Source organism: Schistocerca serialis, chromosome 2 (genome assembly GCF_023864345.2).
Source record: "Schistocerca serialis cubense isolate TAMUIC-IGC-003099 chromosome 2, iqSchSeri2.2, whole genome shotgun sequence".
Taxonomy (NCBI): domain Eukaryota; kingdom Metazoa; phylum Arthropoda; class Insecta; order Orthoptera; family Acrididae; genus Schistocerca; species Schistocerca serialis.
Window position 1 is genome coordinate 725,909,415 of NC_064639.1, and position 21,076 is coordinate 725,930,490.

Genomic DNA, 21,076 nt, shown 5'->3' on the forward strand with positions numbered 1-21,076 from the left:
TAGGTTCGAATCTCGTTAAATTTTGCGAATTTTCGTTTCATTTCTAATCTAACCAAAAGAGTTTGATTATTATTTTTATTCAGTTAATTGGTTTAAATTCAGTTTTTTAATTTCTGATTCTTTGCCATTTCATTGTTATCATTTTGACTTTATTTGCTCTTAATTTTCTTCTATCATTCTTTTTCGCCTGGAATCAGCCTGTGTCGCTTATAATCTGCAACCAAGGCCAACAAGGACTGCTCATCTGCTGGTAACGCGGCAAGTCGTGTAGCTAGTGTGAGGATAGTTTCACATAACCAGCGATAGCGAGAAATTACAGTTTACTTTTAGCGCTGAACTGAATTTTTTTTTCTGTCTTGAGTTTGCTCCTAAAGGCTAGCTATAATTGGCGTGAACAAACCGATCGTCATTTTAATTCTGCAGCTCGTTGGCTGCCATTTTTTTCTCTATTCTATGCTGGTACCCAACCAACCGATGGAATATATCCAAACTCATAATTCATCACTTGACCAATGCACGCGACACTTTGCACGGAACCCGAAAGGGTCTTCAAGCCAGAGGGGGGGGGGGGGGGGGGGACGAATGGGATATCGCTTAACCGAAGGAGAGTTGGGGTCCTCCAGCGACAAATTGGTAAAATTTGATGTTGCCTAAAGTAGTTTTTGGTAACTGTTTTGGGGTCAGGTTAAAGAAATGTGCATTAATAAATAATAAGACGCCTATTTTAAGTTAATTGATATTTATTGGTTTAGATAGTAAGCTATTTGCCACTCTTATTCTTTTGTTAAAATACATTGCAACATAATTATAAAAAAATGATTGAATCTGTTGGAGTAATATATTTGCTGACTTCTGAAGTCATTATATTCAGAGTAATATGATATTCCATTGGGGAGGGGGGAGGGCGGGCTATAGCCTCCCCCCCCCCTCCCCCCTTGCCACCACCCTTGGGTCACACCTTGCTAGGTGTTCGGTTCTTTTTATCCAACTGTTCGGTATTTCAGTCTGTGTCTGGTGTACTGTACCGAAGTACGAGTGGTTCGGTATATTTAGGATTCCACTCATATCACTAATTTATTTACTGATTTGCAAAATCAAGTCAGTCGGCCCGTGTTGGATTCGCAATATTTTACTGATCGTTGACCGTCGCTTCCTTCCTCTGCATTCGGCTGCCGCGCTGGCCAGCCTATTTGTAACGCAGTGAAGGTAGTCTGCACGAAGAGATCCGTATACTAAATAAAACTTTTGGACTGTTACCAAGTCAAGCTTCTACGTTCACAAACAATTCGTGGAAAACGTCTTTAAACGAAGAAAAAACACCTAATACAAAAAACTATGTACAGAATAATGGCGATTCCATCCAGGAATGTCTATGTAGAACGAGTCTTCAGTCACGTGAGTCATTTATGGTCTAACGCCAGAAATGAACTGAGTGTCGGTATCGTAAAAGCAGAGTTTTGTTATTTGAGGTTTGTAACATGCAACGACTTTTACCAAAAAATAAAAGTTAACAAAAATTTGCTGAGAGCTCTACCTAGCAATAATAAGTATAATTCTTAATGTTTATTGTGTTCACCCTCAACTCTCAGCTCATCATACAATGTTCGGCAATTTTGTCAATTTAAGCTGGCAACTGTAGTCCCATCCCACATTGTAGCGCGTGACCGGTAGTGCTTCGGCAGTGTTGAAGGCGACAGCGACACGAGGCAGCTGCAGGAAAAGGCGCGCTCAGCTCAGGGTGTTCCAGAGAACCGGCGTTGCGCACCGGGTTCGATTTACAGAGTCATACCACTATCGATAGTAGTTCCCCTTATACGCCTTCGCTGTTAATTTCACCGAATGCTGTTTTGACTTTCCTATACGCTTAATCATTTCCTCCGAGGACCATGTCTTCATTTTCTTCGCAGTTTTCCTGCGATCATTTAACCTTGATTTTCCTGCACTTCCTATTTACTTCATTCCTATTTGACTTATATTGTTGTTCCTTCTTCCATCGATCAGTTGGAGACCATATTACTAAACGACTTTCTCGGTTCATTGTGCATGGTGCATGGTATCAGGAGCACGTACCCCATCCAACAGCTCTAAGGCAACAAAAATTTGATTTTCAGTATTTCATATAATTTCTGACTAAATTTAACAACGTGAAATTCTGTCATAATTTCTCATTAAGAAGTACAATGTTACGTTAAAGGTTTAAAGCAGCAATGCAAGAACACCTACTTCGGTTAGAAACCATATGGGTCTGTAGGCAGCGTTACGTCATTACACGCAAATACCCATACCCATATTCTCCAGTATTTGAGGAGGAGAGCACTTAGTGATCTTCAACAAAGTTAACACACAGTTTAAAACGTTTACGAAACTGTCTCAGTGACACCCTCCGCAAAATGATGCAGGGAAAAAGTTTATCCCGTACTAAATTTTCACTGTTCATGTATTGAAACTACCGCATCAGGCATGATGTTTTAATTGATTACTTCTTTCTTAGCAACTTTATTGGCATTACGTTTCGTAGAGTATCATTGTACGAAACATTCAGGAGATAGGATGTCAAACATTGAGCTGTATCAAAAGCCAACTTTTGATTAAAAAGAGGTGCAAATTACCCGGATTACACTTATGTAATGTTTGACAACACTGGCTTCCAGCAAACTTTAGACAGTTTCAAACGTTTTCTAAACTTTTCTCACTTCGGACTTAAGGTTAATTACTCAACACATTAACTTATTTGTAAAGTAATCAGAAGTTTGAAGCTGCTTTATACGTGGGAGTTAGACTCTTTACAGATTCGTGGGTCACTGACTGCTTCTGTCACACAAGATTTCTTTGCAATTCTTGTACCTATTTTGAATGCCCAGCTTCCGTGGTTGCCTTTCATAGAGATATCCAGTCCACTCCAACTTAACTGCCAATTACATTCATGATCGCAGTAACTTACAGTCCTAGACGACTTCAAACGTACGTAATTCCTCAGTACTACAGTATCCCACTACTTTCCACGATAATTCTTCCAGACGATGCTGTTAAACCAATTTCATAACCCCGTCTTACCATGATGTAATCCAGCTGGAATCGTTCTGAGTCTCCATGTTTTTCCAGGTACACCACCTCTCGTGATTTTTGAACAGCGTATTCATTATTACCTACTAAAATTTACTGCAGAACTCAATTAGTCTTCCTCCTCTATCATTATTATAATCGAGCCAATAGTCTTCCTTCTCCTACTATAGCGTTCCAGTCATCCACTACCATTAGATTTTAATCTCTCTCTACGTACTGAAATTACATATTCAATGCCCTCAAATACTTCCTGTATCAGTTCATCATCTGCTTGTGACGCAGGCATATATACCTGAAATATTATTTTTGGCGTTGGTTTGCTGTCAACTGATGAGAATAATCCTGTCGCTAAACTGTTCATAGTAACTCACTCTCTTTCCTACCATCCCGACAAATCCTACTCCTGGTACATCATTTCCTGCTTCTGTTGCTACTCCCCTATATTCCTCTGGTTAAATATCCTTATCTTACTTCCATTTTACTTCACTAACTCTCACTGTATCTAGACTGACCCCTCTACATTTCCTTTTTCAGTTTTTCTAGGTCCCCTGCCACATTCTGACTTCTGGCATTTAACGCTCCGACTGGCGGACGCTGGAAAGCTTCTCACCTCGAAGCGAAGTTCCCCGACAGGAGGGCGGGCGTAGGGCAGGCCCTGGAAGCTGACGTAGGAGCCGCCTTGCACGGTGGTGGCCCTGCGGCCGCGCACCAAGCCCTCGGACACCCGCACAGTCACGAACTCCTCCGCCGCAGACATCTGAAACATCGTTTACATCTGTGTCAACACCCACCTTGCTCCCTACAAGGTGCCGTCATTTTCTTAGCCCTTTTCTTAATGTTATGGAACGCACTGTCGCCAGCACATCACTGTTCGTTCAAATATCACAGGATCCAAGTGGTGGGGTTGGTAAATTATTCTACACTCTTACTCCTGCCCATGTTATTCGTTTGAAGTCTCGTGAGTCGTATATTGAACGATATTACTTGCTAAAACACATTATGCCTATTTCGATAGCGTGGGAAGTGTTGGGAGACGGTGTCGTTCGTTCGAGGGCGGAGGGGCGGGGGAGGGGTGGGAGGGGGAGAGGGAGGGCGGGAGGGGGAGAGGGAGGGCGGGAGGGGGAGAGGGAGGGCGGGAGGGGGAGAGGGACGGGGGGGGGGGGGTGAGGATCTGGGAATAACCGTAGGTTGTTCTGCTTAGAGCAACGCTAGCAAGAATGTCACGTTGCTTCTCGTTCGTCTACAGCAGCTGTTGAAAATGAAATGTCGCCAAACATGAAGTCTGTTGCGTAGTATGGTTTTTAATGCCATAAAATCTCAAATCTGTTGATATTCGATGTGACAGTAACTTGAATGTGATGAGTGAAGGCTTTGTGCGTCAGTGCTATCGAAAAAGAAATGGTTATAAGGACGGATGTTCCTGGTGGCAGTAGTGAGCATTGCTCCGTAGTCACTAACGAACTTGTATATTCAATTGACGAAAATTTTTTCACAGTGCTCTTCAACTCTCAGGTGATTTCCCTGATATTTTTCGGTGTCGTTCGCATGAAATCGTACGAAAAACTTGGGATGCTGCACGTTCCGTGCTCTTTGCTTTCCAAAACTCCCTTCTGAGAAATCCAAAACTCAAAGCACGACTGCTCCGATGGGCTTTTTTTTCCGGTATGTTGCGGGAAATGGTAAGCTGAACAGAATCGTAGTGTGCGACAAGACGGGCTCTTGTGCGAATACGGAGACAGAACAGCAGTCACTAACGTGGGGTATCATGCCGCCTCGCAAATAGACGGGGGCATGCCATATTGACAGGCAGATGTTTTTGAGACGGTAAAGGAATCATTTGTGCATTTTACGGAAAATTTAGGGACCATCAGTTCTGAAACCGTTACGAGAGTACTACTGGAACCAATATAATTTTCCACTTTTCATATTCCATTCACGAATAGTGAACGGGAAGAATGACTTCTGGGGACACTCATGGACTCTACGTCTCTGGTTTTCGTAATAATTTCGCAAGATGTATGTGGAAGTAATAAGCTGTTTGTATATTCTTTATTCGTACGTTCTCCGTGATCCACAATGGGTTCTTGTAGTGATTACCACTAACATTTAAGGAGCATCTACATAATGCTTCCGTTCTTACAGAACGAACCTTTAACGAAAGGCGCCGCTCTTATTTGGATCTTATTTCTATTCTACAAACCCTAGATGGCAAGGGTCCCAGACCGACCAGTAACATTAAAGAATCGGTCGAATGCGTGTGAGGTATATCTTCCGTGGATTAATAGTGTCTTCCAATGAATCTCAGCCTAGTATCTGTTTTTCCTGTTGGTTTCGCTATTGGGATAGATGTTACCCGATGTGTTACTGTTGTTACTGTTCCCAGTGATTTATCTCTAATAGTATAATCGATCGCTAATGAACCTTTTCAACTATTTATGCGAAATACGTTTATTTATTTCCAGGGTAAGCTTCGACTTTCTGCAACAGTCTTTAATCTTTCGGACGTTTTCCTGCTTTTCTACAGAGTTTTGTGCTGTTGCAAGTTTCCAGTTCAAAACAACAACCTCTTCCACGAACAAGCTAAGGGAAATAATACCCAACAACATGCCATTTGGCGCTCCCTTGGTGTACTACTGAAATTAACTTTACATCCGTCCATTTCACTTTGATAAGAACAGCACACAGTTCTTTCTGCTACGACGTTCTCAGTCCAGTGAATCCAGCCCGATATTCTATAAGCTTGTAGTCTGTTCACTGAACGACAACGACAACAAGGTCATTAGAGATGGAGCACAAGCTCGGATCAGGGAAGGATGGGGAGGGAAACTGGCCATGCTCTTTCAAAGGAACCATCCCGGCACTTGCCGGGAGAATCACGGAAGTTTAAATGAGGATGGGCAGACGCGGGTTTGAACCGTGGTCTTCCCGAATGCGTGTACAGTGTGCTAACCACTCCACCACCTCGCTCGGTTCGCGATAGCATTTCAGTAAAACGTTTAGAGTACAGATTACATTAAATATGTTCGATTTAGTTACCCCTGTATCTGCTCAGTACCTTCGCAGATGCTCAGTGTGATCTAGAATTACAGTACCGTGAGCAGAGCCGGACTCGTTTCCTCTGCACCGTTCTTCTCCTATGCACGGCTAGCTTGCACAACTATCTGCACTCCAGTGACTCAGGTCTGGATGAAAGGATCAAATGGATTGTGTGTCCTGGCGGGGTCAAAGATCTCGGCTAAATCTTTGAGATCCACTGGGATCATATGGAGTTTGCACGTTAAATATACAGGTTTTTATAAATGAATATCGGGGGTTTAACGCTTTACAATATTTATTATGTTAAACTTAGTTATAAATGATATGTCAAATGAAAGAGCAACTCAAACAGGTTTTACCAAGAATCTTAAATATGTTCAATTTGAGCACCATTTGTCACACGGCACACAAAGTCTGTAGCAGAGTTCTTCCCAAACGTTGATAAGTGTGTCTTCAGTTATTGTAGCAACAGCTGCTTCAATCCGGTTCCTTAATTCATTGAGGTCTGCTGGTAGCGGAGGCACGTACACACGATCCTTGATGAAGCCCCCAAAGGAAAAAAAATCGCATGGCGTTGGGTCGGGTGAACGTGGAGGCCATGCAAAGCAAGCCCTGTCATTGGGCCCCTTGCGGCCTATCCAGCACTTGGGTACAGTGAAGTTCAACCTATCGCGTACTTCGCTATGCCAGTGAGGCATGCGCACTGGAGCCAAACACAACTGTAAGTTTAATCTAATAAATATTATAAAGCGTTAAAACCCCGATACTCATTTATAAACATCCTGTATTGTTACTGAGAAGTGGGAAAAGCTGTCAACATTATGCGTAATAGGAAGCAATTGGAGCCATAAATTTAAATTCACCCTGCCGCACTTCTTTTACTGAAGACAATCGGTTTCAGAACATTGATATTCCATGATGCATGTACTCAGACTGAAGTGGCAAATTAAATTTTGTACCAGCCTCTTGCTCATTAATCAAATGTGCTAAGTGCTGCGTCACCCTGGCAATGATCTTAGAGTTTAGCAGGGATACCAAGTAGGCTGAGCTGTGAACGGGACTTTGGACTGAGGAGGAAAGAGTGCTATGGTAGTCCTTGCAATTGTGCAGAGCCACTGTGTCAGGGTGGTGTAGTGGTTAACGCATCTGCCTTGTGAGCAGCAGACCTGGTTTTGAATCACGGCATTGGTACAAATTGTCATTTGTCACTTCAGTCCGCATACATACGTCGTAGATATTCGAGACTTGAAAAGGTCTCTGGAACTATGGTTTCATTTGATTAATATTCCACTTTTAGACATTTTCCTGTCTTCGCACAGAACCATTGCTAAGTGAGGGTGGAGTTACTGTTTGGAAGCCCACACCGCATGTTTTAAGATTGTTGGTTGGGCGGTCTCCACGGTCAAAATAATTGGAGGCCGATAGTCCGTGCTGTACTATGGGGCTTTGTCAAGTGCCTGAAATGAATGGTTAATCTTGCGAAAGGACTCGCCTTTAGAGTGTAGCAGAGGTAATTTTTAATTACTGAAACTAATATTTGTCACGGTTCACGAGTGGGTAAACTTCAAATTAGTTTAGGATCGAACCAGGTAGATAGCACGAGGGGTGTGGGAAAACAAGGAGCCTCGAGGTGTTATTTATGGAAGCAGGTCCGTGATGTTAATGCACGTTTAACTGAATACATTAGCAACGAATTTGCTTGTATCGCGGACTGTTGTCACTAAACGCTGTACCGAGCTAGGTGGTGCAGTGGTAGCACACTGGATTAGCGTTCAGAAGGACGACGGTTCAATCCCGCTTACGACCATCCTGATTTATGTTTTCCGTGTTTTCCCTAAATCGCTTCAGGCAAATGCTGGGATGGTTCCTCTGAAAGGGCACGGCCGACTTCCTTCCCTAATCCGATTATACCGATGACCTAGCTGTTTGGTCTCTTCCCCCAAACAACCCAACCCACCCACTAAATGCTACGTATGCGGCAAGTTGCACGTGCGTTGTAAAAATCAGCCGGCCGCGGTGGTCTCGCGGTTCTAGGCGCGCAGTCCGGAACCGCGCGACTGCTAAGGTCGCAGGTTCGAATCCTGCCTTGGGCATGGATGTGTGTGATGTCCTTAGGTTAGTTAGGTTTAAGTAGTTCTAAGTTCTAGGGGACTGATGACCACAGATATTAAGTCCCATAGTGCTCGGAGCCATTTGAACCATTTTTTGTAAAAATCATAGTAAAAATAAGAAATCATTTTGGAACACTATATCGCTATTAAAAACGCCCATTAATCTTGATATCTCACGTCAGTAAAAACTCCGTGGATCCTACCACTTCTCGGCTCTTCTGCTAAGCACAGGATTTAACAGTGGCTCTCTCTTTTGACTATTGTCTCTATCTAACCACTCTCAGACATTTGTGTCTGTATTTTTACATACGAATTCTGGTCGTCGGAATCAAGTGGGTAGAGCTAGAAAATACGTCCCTGGTGGTCCCGGATTTAATCCTGTACAGGGGGCAGGGATTTTTCCTCGTTAGCCTCTCCAGGAGAGCCCCAGCTCCATTGGGCCTCCTATTAAACGAGTACAGCAGATAAAAGGCGGCCGGGACTGTGGGCCCGCCATCCTCGCCCTCCTAGTGCCGCCGCAAAAAATATGTGCACCCTAAGTGGAAGCAAGTGCTAGGCCCTGTCAGCATCACAGACTTTAACTTATCTTGCCTTACCTTACCTTACATTACCTCAGGTTACCTTGCATATAAATAGTCCACATTTAGCATGTTATGACACAATGTTGCTATTCTTTCTTTACTCAAATCAAATTGTGTTTTGTCATGTAATAATGTGTTAATTTACGCACCTTTAAGCAAGATATTTACTTTAACAATAGATGTCAGCAATACGATACACATGGCGCTAGTAAAAATCTGAATCTGAATAACTTGGCAACTGTCAGTAAACTGAAGCTATTCACATAAAGCAAGTATCGAGACATGCTAATTTGTTGCCACGATTGCTCCTTAACTTCCAGGACTGTCCCTAGAGTTATTTAGGACGCCAGTGCAGAATACTGAATTATAAGACAGTGTACAGAAAAGTAATGCTTCTGAAATCTTTGCGAAAACTCTTAAAGCTTTTTAAATAAAATAAACTTTGTTAACATTCTAAATCCTTAGTCTTCGTCTAGATATTCATTCCTCAACAAAGTCAGCTTGACGACAAACACATTGCTCCCAACGAGAGACGTCTTTGCTGATACCATCACTGTATCTAGCTTTGTTCACGGAGCCACAACCTCACCTCAGCTTAAACCACTTCATCAATATCAAAGTGAAGTCCTCGAAGGTTTTGGAAATAGGTGAATATGAGACGGGGCTAAGTCGGGACTGTATGGATGATGATCGATGGCAGTAAAACCAAGGCGTCAGGTCGGCTTGTTGCAGATCTCACAGCTCTTGTGTGTGGTGTGGCACTGTCATGCTGAATAATTTCCAGGAACGAGTGCAGGTTACAGTTGACTCGGCAAAAAGAAAGGATCGTAAATGTTTCAGTTTGCAGCGCAAAAACATTTACCTTAGGGAAGTCCCGTACATACTCAGACGTGGTTTCTGCTCCCCGATATCCGAACATTATGCCGATTCACTGTACCACAGGCATGGAAGGTGACTTCGTCACTGAACACAATTTCATTAAGAAAATCATCTTCAATCTGTATTTTGCTGTACATTTCTACACAAAACTCAGCTTGTTTTTCTACGTCACTTCCTCTTAGAGCTTGCAACAGTTACAATTTGTAGAGTTTGAATGACAGGTCGTTTTCGTAATACTTTCCACACTGTAACACTAGGCATATTCAATTCTAAGCTACCATGGCTCATTGATTTACCTGGACAACGAACGTTAAGACTGCCTAACTTGTTCAATTGTTGCGTCAGAGACTATATGACACGGCGTATGTGATGGACATTTTCGGTGAAACGACTGTGCCATATAACAACAGTTTGAGTTGGTGGCTTGCAATATTTAGTCCTGAACTGTAGCAGCGGATCTGGGTTGATGAAACTAATAACACTGGGCGCACTCTGCACCTTTGTACGGCTCCATGATGATTGTTGGAATACTGCATTCGTGCATACTACCCAACGGGATCCTCGTAAACTAAGTGTTTTAGGCGGGAGTAAAACTTGAAGATAAACTGCGTTCACTGCTGTATCGAACACTTCTTTAAGTTAATTACGCTTTAGAAAGTTGTACACTACTTTCACATAACTAGTTTATAAACTGTCTGCATATAATTTATCAGCTTCCTTCCTATTTGGTTTCTGTTTTATAAATTATCCCCATCTTTACTAAAGGGCGCTGGAGGTCAGAACCACCTCCTATTTGCAGTAGCATAACAGATTTCATGGGAGATGCCTTCCACCAACAACTTCTGCGAAGCCTGATATGAGAACACTGCTCATCGCAATTTTAACCCATTTTTTAGGAAAGTCTTTTGAAGCAACTGATGTCACCTATACCAATAGAAGCGGGAAGTGAAAATCTCTCTTCTGATAACTAGTTTTACTTAAGGCAACGTTTTAATCACTGTTTCTGAATTAAAGCATTACTACAGACAAAATTTTCATAATACTGCACTTTATCTAGATTAAATCCATTTACAGTTTTGTAATCTGCTCATCAAACGGAATCGTTTCACGTATATCATGATACCATTCTGTTAGATTTTTATCTGGGCATGTTACTGTTTACTTTTGTTTTGTTTCCACCCATTTCAAACAAAACCTTACAAACACAGAACAGGTAATTTGTTGAGGATTGCCATTTGGATGCACTGAACTATCTGCACTGTTTTCCCATGAACACAATTCAGATTTGCACAAAACTTAATTTCAAGCCATGTACTTCTAACAGAGCTTTTCTGACACCATGGAAATGACGCCTAGTTGCTGAAATAAAAGCAGAAGCTTAAGGGGGGGGGGGGTGTCCTCTCTGACAGTACCACCTGGGTGACCGGTTGTTGTGGTGGGTCTTGGCAGACACGTTAGATGATGAGAGATTTGCATATTTCTGTAAGATGGTGTTGCACTGTTTTGCCTAGGATCTTGAGACATTGCACAGAGCTATCACGAACGTTGTCATAGAAGACAACTCAGTTTTTAACTTATATCTGCTAATTGACTAGATGTACATGGCAGCTTTACTGGACTGCAGATCGGCTGTGCGAAGAACACACATATGGGATTGTCTTTTCTTACACTGACGTTCTGTTTCTACCGCCATAACATGAGAGCCTGCGTCGTACTGGTCGTAATCATTACCTGTGTTGGGTCCTACTTCTCGCTCTTCGGGGAGGTGGGATCTGTTATTTGGATTCGTTTTTGGATTTGAGTCTTGTTTCCTTTTATTTGCAATCCATTGTCATGATGCGCCACTCTCGTAATTCAAAGTAATGATGAGGTTTCTTTCGAAAGAACTTTCAACCCTAAACTAGAGCCTCAGACGACTCTGCGACGGTGTGGTTGCGAATTTCCCAAACCACAGCTATTGGCTATTGGGTGGAGAACTGTAACGTCGCTCTTAATCGGTCAGGAGCGCACTACACGCAGGAAGCGGCTACTAGTTTAGTGGAGTACGTGTGGCGTGCATATGTTTTTTGAGAAATCCGTCCTTGGGATCATAGACGAAATGCCTGCCAAAATCGCAATTACATCAGCTAAAATCTTCTCTCAGAGAATGCTCGTCGTCGCAGATCAGATACAGACATCCAAAAAGAGATCCCAGAATTAGTATCGCTTATTGAAAAGGTAATGACGCCCAGACAGTATTAGGAACAGAAAGTTGGTTGAAACTGGAAGTGAATAGTAACGAAATACTAACTTCAAACTGGAATATTTATTTTAAGGACAGGTTAATCGCCAATCATGGTGGCGCATTCGGTAATATCTAGCGAGGCTATGACGGTTTCCGAATGTTTATTAACCTGGGTGAAGCTAAGTGACAAATGTCGGTCAAAAATGGTAATCGGATGCTTTTATAGACCGCCTGATTCGGGATCTATAGTGGCAGAACGCTGCACAGAATTTGCAGAACAGAATTATTAATTTTCCTGTTCATTCCGCTGTAACAGGGGGTGACTTCAACTTGCCAGGTTTTGATTGAGAAAGTGGTGCCATCAGAACTGGTGCCGGAGACAGGAATGAGTGTAACATTATTTCGAAAGACTTGTCGAAAATTACATCAAGCAGACAATTAATGAACAAACGCGTGAAGGTGGCGTCTTAGATTTCCTAACAACAAAGAGACCTGAAGTTATCGAATCAGTTAAAGCAGAGGAAGGTATCACTGATCATAAAGCTGTGACAGCAACTTACAAGAAATGTTAAGAAAGGTAGGAGAATATTTTTGCTTAGTAAGTGTGAGAGGATACAATCTGCAGAGTATCTGAGTAGTCATCATTAAATATTCAGTGCCGAGTTTCAGTGCCGTGGTGGAAGATGTGGAGCACAAATGGAAAAAATCAAAAGCATCTTTCAGTATGATTTAGACAACTACACTTGGAGCAAGCACTTTAAGAGATGTGAAACCCCCTCTGGTTTAATAGCTATGATTAAAAACTGCTACGTAAACAGTGATCCGTCACAGTCAAAACCTAGATGACAAACAAAAGCTGAACGAATCGTAAATGAGCGCAAGGACAGCAGTGAGAGATGCGTTCAATGACTTTGAGAGTAATACGTCAACGGATCTGAGTAAAAACCCTGAGAGGTATTTGTCTTACGTAAAATCAGTAAGCCGTTCGAAATCCTCTGTTCACACAGGGACCATAATGGCACCAAAACGCAAGATGATAGAAGACCGAAATACTGAATACGGTCTTTCGAAACTGCGGGAGATTATAGCACGTCCCCCGTTTCAATCATCTTACGAACAGCAAGATGACAGATACTGAGATACCGATCACGGAGTAGAAAAGCAACTACAATCAGTAGTGGAAAGGCATCAGGACCGCATGAGCTACCTACAAGATACCACACAGATTTTTTGCTCCCGTTCTAGCAGCAGTTTATAGAAGGCATTGAAGGCTACCTAGCGAAGGGGATAAACCCCGGGTCATTTCCGTTTTAAAAAGGGGTCGTAGCACAGATGCACATAATTATAGGGCTATATCGTTTTGGCGTCAGTCTGTTGTACAATTATGGAACAGTTTTTATGTTCACGAATTGTTACTTTTGCAGAACGGAGAGCTCTTATATAAAAATCAACATGGATTCCGCAGGCAGATCTTGTAAAATGCAGCTCGCCCTGTTCCTCCATGAGACCCATAGAGCCGCAGACAACGGCACTCAGGTTGATGCTGTGTTCCTTGACTTAAGGAAGGCATTTGACACCGCCCTGCACTGCCGTCAAATGAAAAAAAAAAAAAAATGTACTGAGTATCGGACTAGATTTGCGACTGGATTCAAGACTTTCTTGCGGACAGAACTCAACACGTCACTCTTAACGGAACAAAATAGACAGATGTAATTTTGCCCCTGCACGTCCGGAGGTTAGAATATGTCCGAGGTATTCCTGCCTGTCTTAAGAGGCGACTAAAAGGAGTCTCACACGTTTCGGCCTTTATGTGATGGTCCCCTGTCGGGTTTGACTTCCATCTTTCTAAATTTTCCCGAAGAGCGAGCCAATTGCGGAAGGGCGCCTTACATGGTGCATCGTGTCCATCGAGCATTTAGATCCTTAGCCCACTTTCTCGTCGTCGCATTGCACTCCTGCTCATTCTCCATCTCTTGGGCGAGGAAACCTTCCTGTGTGCGTTTTCCACCATGCAGTGTGCAGTGTCGCTTTCTGCACCGACGATGAGCATGGACTTCTTAGCACCTCATATCCAGCATGGTAGCCGGTCCGTTGTGATGGGGCCTCCATGTACCCTGTTGGTTGGAGCCCCCTGACAACACAGGGATCGCTCTGCTGATGCATGTTCGGTTAACTCCCCACGTATGCCATGGCCTAGATGCCCATCTCCCTGGGGGATCTGGACTCCCAGCAATGGCCATCCTGCCAGGTGGCCCTTGCTGAGGCTGGGTGGCGCCCATGGGGAGGGCCCCTGGTCGGAGTGAGTGGCATCAGGGCGGATGACACGCCATTAAGCGTAGTCTCTAGGCAGGCAGATTCGAACTGCAGTGCTAAGAAATATGACCCCAAATCGTTCCCCTCCCTGGTCACACGATGGGAGGAACGCCAGGCTAAGGACGCCAGTGAAGCTTATTCACCCCGGTACCTCGTATGTACGAGTGTTTATGTGGAATCTTTCATACCTATGAAGCCTCAATTTTTTGTGGAGCATTTGGAGGACAAGTTTGGGGAGATGGAGAGCTTGTCCAAAATGCGCTCTGGGTCAGTCTTGATAAAAACAACATCCTCTGTACTGTCATAGGCATTACTCGCTTGTGGCAAGTTGGGGGATGTTTCTGTTACCATCACGCCCCATAAGAGCTGAAATATGATCCAGGGTATTATATTCCACAGGGGCATTCTTTTGCAGTCCGACGACGAGCTGCGCGCCAATTTTAGAGCGGTGAGGTGTTCATTTCGTCCAGCACATACATCAGGGTCCGAGGGATAATCCGTCTCACCTTCTTTGTATGCAGACGACTTCTGCATTTCGTACTGCTCCACCAACACTGGTGTTGCTGAGCGGCGCCTAAAGGGAGCCATCCAAAAGGCGCGGTCATGGGCCCTAGCCCACGGTTTCCAGTTTTCGGCCGCAAAGTCGTGTGTTATGCTCTTCTGTCGGCGTTGTACAGTTCATCCAGAACCAGAACTTTACCTTCATGCCGATCCACTCACTGTAGTGGAGACATATCGATTCTTGGACTCGTTTTCGACTTCCGATTGACCGTCATCTTAAGCGGAAGTGCTGGCAGCACCTCAATGCTCTCCGCTGCCTGAGCAACACCAACAGGGGTGCAGATCGCTCTACGCTGCTGCAGCTCTACAGAGCCCTTGTTCAATCCCGCCTGGACTATGGAGTCTGGTTTATGGTTCGGCGGCACCCTCAGCGTTGCGTTTACTGGACCCAGTGCACCACTGTGGCGTTCGCCTAGTGACGGGAGCTTTTAGGACGAGTCCGGTGACCAGCGTCCTTGTTGAGGCCGGAGTCCCTCCATTGCAGGTTAGGCGTGCACAACTGCTGTCCAGTTACGTCGCACACGTTTGTAGTTCTCCTGCGCATCCGCATCACCGTCTCCCTTTCCCACCCACGGCGGTTCATCTCCCGCATCGGCAGGCCAGGTCAGGGCTTCCAATTGCAGTTCGTGTCCGATCCCTTCTTTCCGAACTGGAGTCCTTGCCTTTACCACCTATACTTGAGATATATTCACGTACGCCTCTATTGTGTACACCTAGGCAGCGGCTTCACCTGGACCTTTCACATGGCCCTAAGGACTCAGTTAGCCCTGCGGCTCCCCGCTGTCACTTCATCTCCATTCTTGACATGTACAGGGGCCGTAAAATGGTTTACACCGACGGTCCGATGGCTGATGCTCACGTCTGCTTCGTATATGTCCATGGGGGACATACTGAACAGCATTCCTGGCCCGATGGCTGCAGTGTTTTCATTCCCGAGCTGGTAGCTATATCTCGTGCTCTTGAGCACATCCTTTCATGCCCTGGGGAGTCGTTTATTCTGCGTACTGACTCTTTGAGCAGTCAGTAAGCTATCGACCAGTGCAGCCCTCGTCATCCTTTGGTAGCGACCATCCAGGAGTCCATCTATGCCCTGTAACGGTCCAGTCGTTCAGTGGCGTTTGTCTGGACCCCAGGTCACGTCGGAATCCCAGGCAACGAACTTGGCTACAAGCTGGCCAAACAGGCTACGCGGAACCCGTTTATGGAGATCGGCTTCTCTGCAACTGACCTGCGTTCAGTACTACGCCGCAAGGTTTTGCGGCTTTGGGAGACGAAATGGCATAACCTCTGCACGCACAACAAACTACGTGCCATTAAGAAGACTACGAATGTGCGGTACTCCTCCACGCGGGCCTCTCGCAGGGACTCTGTGGTTCTCTGCCGGCTCCGCATTGGCCACGCTTGGATGACACACAGCTACCTCCTGCGCCGTGATGACCCACCTCAGTGTCGGTGTGGCGCCCAGCTGACAGTGGCCCATATCTTTGTGAGCTGTCCTCCTTTGGTTGCCGTGCAATGGGCTCTTCAGTTACCGGACTCGCAGCCATGAATTTTAGCTGACAACGCCTCATCGCCTAATTTAGTTTTACTTTTTATATGTGACAGTGGGTTTTATCATTCTATATAAGTTTTAGAGCTTCTCCTTTGTCCCTTTGTGTTCTCCACTCTGTTTTACGATGGATGTTTAGAGTGTCGTAGAGTGGCTGGCTTTTCCTTTTTATTCTCGTGGTCGGCCAGCGACGGTCATCTGCTATCTTGATTTTACCCCTTCCATCTGTTTCTTCCTTCCCTCTGTGGTTTCCTTTGCCTGTTTTGTCTATAGTAGTTTTGGTTGTCCTTCTGTCGTTCTTCCTTTCTCCTGTTATTGTGCTGCAGGTCTCCTTCCTTTTCTTCTTTTCCTTTTACCGGGAACAAGGGACCGATGACCTCGCAGTTTGGGCCCTTGCCCTCCCCTATTTTAAACCAACCAACCAAGTTTTTAAAACTGTTCACAGACGAAGGGGATGTCTATATACACACAGTGACAGAAGAAGACAGTATAGATTTGCAGAATGACCAACTGAGAATTGATCAATGGTGCAGGCTCTGGCAGCTGTTTAATATACTGCGCATATATATGAAAATAAATGCACTGCTATACAACTACATTACTTATGACAAACTGCTGAAAGCAGTATGTACTGTAAAATATCTAGGAGAAGTTATCCAGAGCGACCTTAAGTGGAATGACCATATAAAACAAATAGTAGGAAGAGCCGATGCCAGACTGACATTCATGGGAAGAATTTCATGAAAATGTAACTCATCCACGAAGGAAGTGGCTTGCAAGACGCTTGTTCGACCAATTCTAGATTATTTTTCATCAGACTGGAATCCTTAGCAGGTAGGGCTTTTAGAAGAGACAGAAGAGATCCAACGAAGAGCTGCTCGTTTCGTCACAGCATCTCTCAGTCGGCGCGAGAGCGTTATAGAAATGCTCAACAAACTCCAGTGGCAGGCTTACAAGAGGAGCGCAGTATATCACGGAGAGATTTACTATTGAAATTCTGAGAAAGCATTTTCTGGGAAGAGTCGGACAACGTGTTACTTCCATATACATCTCGCGAAATGACCACGACGAGAAAATCCGAGAAATTAGAGCTAATACATAGGCTTTCCGACAATTATTCTTCCCACATGTTATTTACGAGTCGAACAGGGAAGGGGTTGGGAGGGGCGGGGCGGGGAGGGGAGGGGAGGGGAGGGGAGAGGGTTACGTTAGCGGTACCAGAAGTACCCTCCTCGACACACCATTAGATATATGTGGACTGTAGTAAGAATTCAGATGCTCTCTTGAAGCCAGTTTTTACACTGCGCATTGTAGGAAGAGCAGTTCTGAAAGCTCTAATTCCCAAGATGAGAGTCTCACCGGTCAGTCAGCACGAACAAAAAATCAAGTGCGCTTAGTTTTCATTAGAACCACTCTTATTCTACTCCTCATAGCACGTGTCAGATGTTACAGGCAATATTTCGTCCTTGTTCCAGATGCGGAGCTACCAGTTTTTGTGTAATAAAGAAAATAGATACTCTTCTGCCCCCCTCCCTCCCTCCCCCCCGTTCCGCCTGTCATATAAAAGCAAAAAACAGAAACAACTTCGCAAATCTAACTCGCATTCTGCCCCGCCAAATACGCTTACGTATCGCCACCATCAACAAGAACAGTAACTAAGACCCGATACACTGTCTTGGGCCCGCACATACACATTACTGCATTAGAATAAACGGTTCTGCGTCCTTCGCTGGGTGAAAACTACCAACTCTCTTCAGTTGCGAGCCGTTACGTCTTTTGTTCATATTTTGGACGAGATGTTGCGGATTGAACTGCCCAACGAGTTCTGACCTACAGAGTAATTAATGAGCAATTTAGGCCTGCGCTCCTGTTCAATTCAAAACAGACCGAGCGAATGTCCTTGCAAGATTCCTTCACTTCTCGCGCAGCGAAGGCCGTGGCCTGCTTGGGTGTCAGCCCGGAGAATGCCTGCCAACTATGGGTGTGTCGCAACTCCTTCAGTCCGCGCTAAGCAAAAGAAATTGTTACTGCTGCCTTTGGCTTTCATTTAATTTCATTTCTTCAGTGTGTAAAACATGATTGATGGAAGCTATTGTTCTCATACATTCGCTATGACAATTTACCTGTAAGACGTTGACCGATAACACATTACAGTGGATGGCCCCTCATCTTCATCGACCATCGTCTGCTACTATGCTCAGCTTATGCTTTATGAAGTGGATTTCGCTGTAAGCAGCTGTTAGACTTATTCGTGTCAGTTCTACTTTATTATATCGTAAGTATGAAGCACAGGTGTGGTAATTGCACTGTCAAGAAAGCAGGGTTTGATGCATCTGAACCGCTCGTGTACTCTTGGGAGTGTGTACGCCGGGCACAAACTGCTTTCACTGCCGTATATGACGGTACACGTGTTTCAATGACTGTGTGTGTGTGTGTGTGTGTGTGTGTGTGTGTGTGTGTGTGTGCTCGCACGCGCTCGCCCCGGGGGGGGGGGGGGGGAGTGGGGGTGGTGATAAGTTCCTATGGGACGACACTGCTGAGATCATCGGTCTCTAGGCTTGCACACTACGTAATCTCACCTTAACTTACGCTAAGGACAACACATATAAACCCCTGCCTGAGGGAGGACTCAAACATCCGATGGGGGAAGTCGCGCAAGCTGTGGCAAGGCGCCCTACACCGCGCCGCTACCCCGCGCGGCTCCAATGCCTTTTTTCGTCTTTTTTGATCCACTTTTTGTGAAGCTGTCAGCAGGACAGAGTCCGCCTTCGTAGATCAATGGTCAGCTTATCTAGCTGCTATGCTGAGTTCTGGGATTTTTACTTGATGGTACTACTGGAATGTGACACATTCAGTCTTGTGATACCAGCTCCGGAGCCACTTGAGTGACATGTAGCGGTTCCAATGTCAAGAAAGCAGACAAGGACAGGGAGAACAGTATGGTGGTCCCATGTCCTTCCATACCGTTCCGAATGACACCATTGGCAGAGAGTGACATGGCGGTTGGTCGATCCCAATTGACCCGTCCGGACCAGGACGCAGAGCTTTGCTTTGCCTAAGTGAGACGGAGCACCACTTTACTGGCACCTACATTAAAGCGCATTTATTAGCAATGAACTGTTTCAACGCGGGATCGACCGTAAGACACATTCCGATCTCCCATTGCACAATGGCTCCAACGTCACCTCATCTCACCGTTTTTTCTTTTTTGTGAGGATTTCTTAGAGACTCTGCTTATGTGTCTCTGATTCCAAAAACTTTGGTCAACTGAGACACTGCATACAATAGCATTGTATCAGGCACTCTAGGTATACTCGCAAAAATGTGACTATCGTCTGGATGTTTGTCATTCATTTAGAGGAGGGCGGACTGAACATTTGTGAAACATATACGAAAAATTTGATTCTAAAGTAACTGTAAAAAATACCCATAGCTTTTATGGGATTGTATTAAGAAATAATACCGTCTCCATCCGGCCATCTATATTTAGGTTTTCTGTGATTTCTCTAAATTGCTTAAGGCAAATGCCGGGCTGATTCCTTTGAAAGGGCTAATTCGGTTTCCTTCCCCAACCTTCCCTAATCAGAGCTTGTGGATCGTCTAACGACACCATTGTCAACGGAACATTGTATTTTAATCTTTCTTCTTTTTTTCAGAAGTAATACCTTCTTAAAATCTAACGTTTCTTTATAAATTATATACTTTGTAATCCTATACGGTAGTTGGAAATAAATCCAAGTCTCGTCATTCACGCAGATGAAATGAAACCTAATGAAATTTTGATGAATCTTTTAAAAAACATCCACTACAAGAGATATTAAACTTTAAAAATCTTCATTGCTTTTCTTCGTTGTGGGTTAGGACACGGAACGGCCAACGAAATTGGTATAGGCATGCGTATTCAAATACAGAGATATGTAAACAGGCAGAATACGGCGCCGCCTATATTAAGACAAGTGTCTGGCGCTGTTGTTAGATCGGTTACTGCTGCTACAATGGCAGGTTATCAAGATTTAAGTGAGTTTAAACGAGATGTTATAGTCGGCGCACGAGCGATGGGACACAGCGTCTCTGAGGCAGCGATGAAGTAGGGATTTTCCCGTACGTTCAATTTACGACTGTACCGTCAATATCAGGAACCCGGTAAAAAAAAAAAAAAAAAAAAAAAAGAAAACAAATCTCTGACCCCGCTGCGGCCGGGAAAAGATCCTGTAAGAGCAGGACCAACGATGACTGAAGAGAATCGTTCAACGTGCAGAAGTGCAACCCTTCCTCAAATTACTGCAGATTTCAATGCTGTGCCATCGACATGTGTCAGCGTCCGAACCATTCAATGGAACATCATTGATATGGGCTTTCGGGGCCGAAGGCCCACTCGTGTACCCTTGATGACTGCACGACACTAAGCTCTACGCCTCGCCTCGGACCTTCAACACCGACACTGGACTGTTGATGACTCGAAACATGTTGTCTGGTCGGAAGAGTCGTTTCAAATTGTATCGAGCGGATGGACGTGTACGGGTATGGAGACAAACTCATGAATCCATCGACTTTGCATGTCAACAGAGGACTGTTCCAGCTGGTGGCAACTCTGTAATGGTGTGGGGCGTGTGCAGTTGGAGTGATAAGGGACCCCTGATACGTCTAGATACGACTCCGACAGGTGATACGTAGGCATCCTGTCTCATCAGCTGCATCCATTCATGTCCATGGTGCATTCCGACCGACTTGGCCAATTCCTGCAGGACAATGCGACGCA

At 44.6% G+C, this 21,076-nt stretch overlaps 2 protein-coding genes across 3 annotated transcripts in view; both read right to left on the reverse strand.

Moving 5' to 3' along the window:
- The window catches only part of LOC126457930 (juvenile hormone esterase-like), a 561,537-nt gene that overhangs the window by 252,463 nt on the left and 287,998 nt on the right, over nucleotides 1–21,076 (reverse strand). The window lies entirely within an intron of this gene.
- Nucleotides 1–21,076, reverse strand: part of LOC126457931 (esterase FE4-like) — a 179,200-nt gene that overhangs the window by 107,999 nt on the left and 50,125 nt on the right. For both annotated transcript variants that reach the window (XM_050094642.1, XM_050094641.1), the window contains exon 2: nucleotides 3,674–3,820. In XM_050094642.1, coding sequence (XP_049950599.1) covers nucleotides 3,674–3,820 — 147 coding nt within the window. The remainder of the gene's footprint in view (nucleotides 1–3,673; nucleotides 3,821–21,076) is intronic.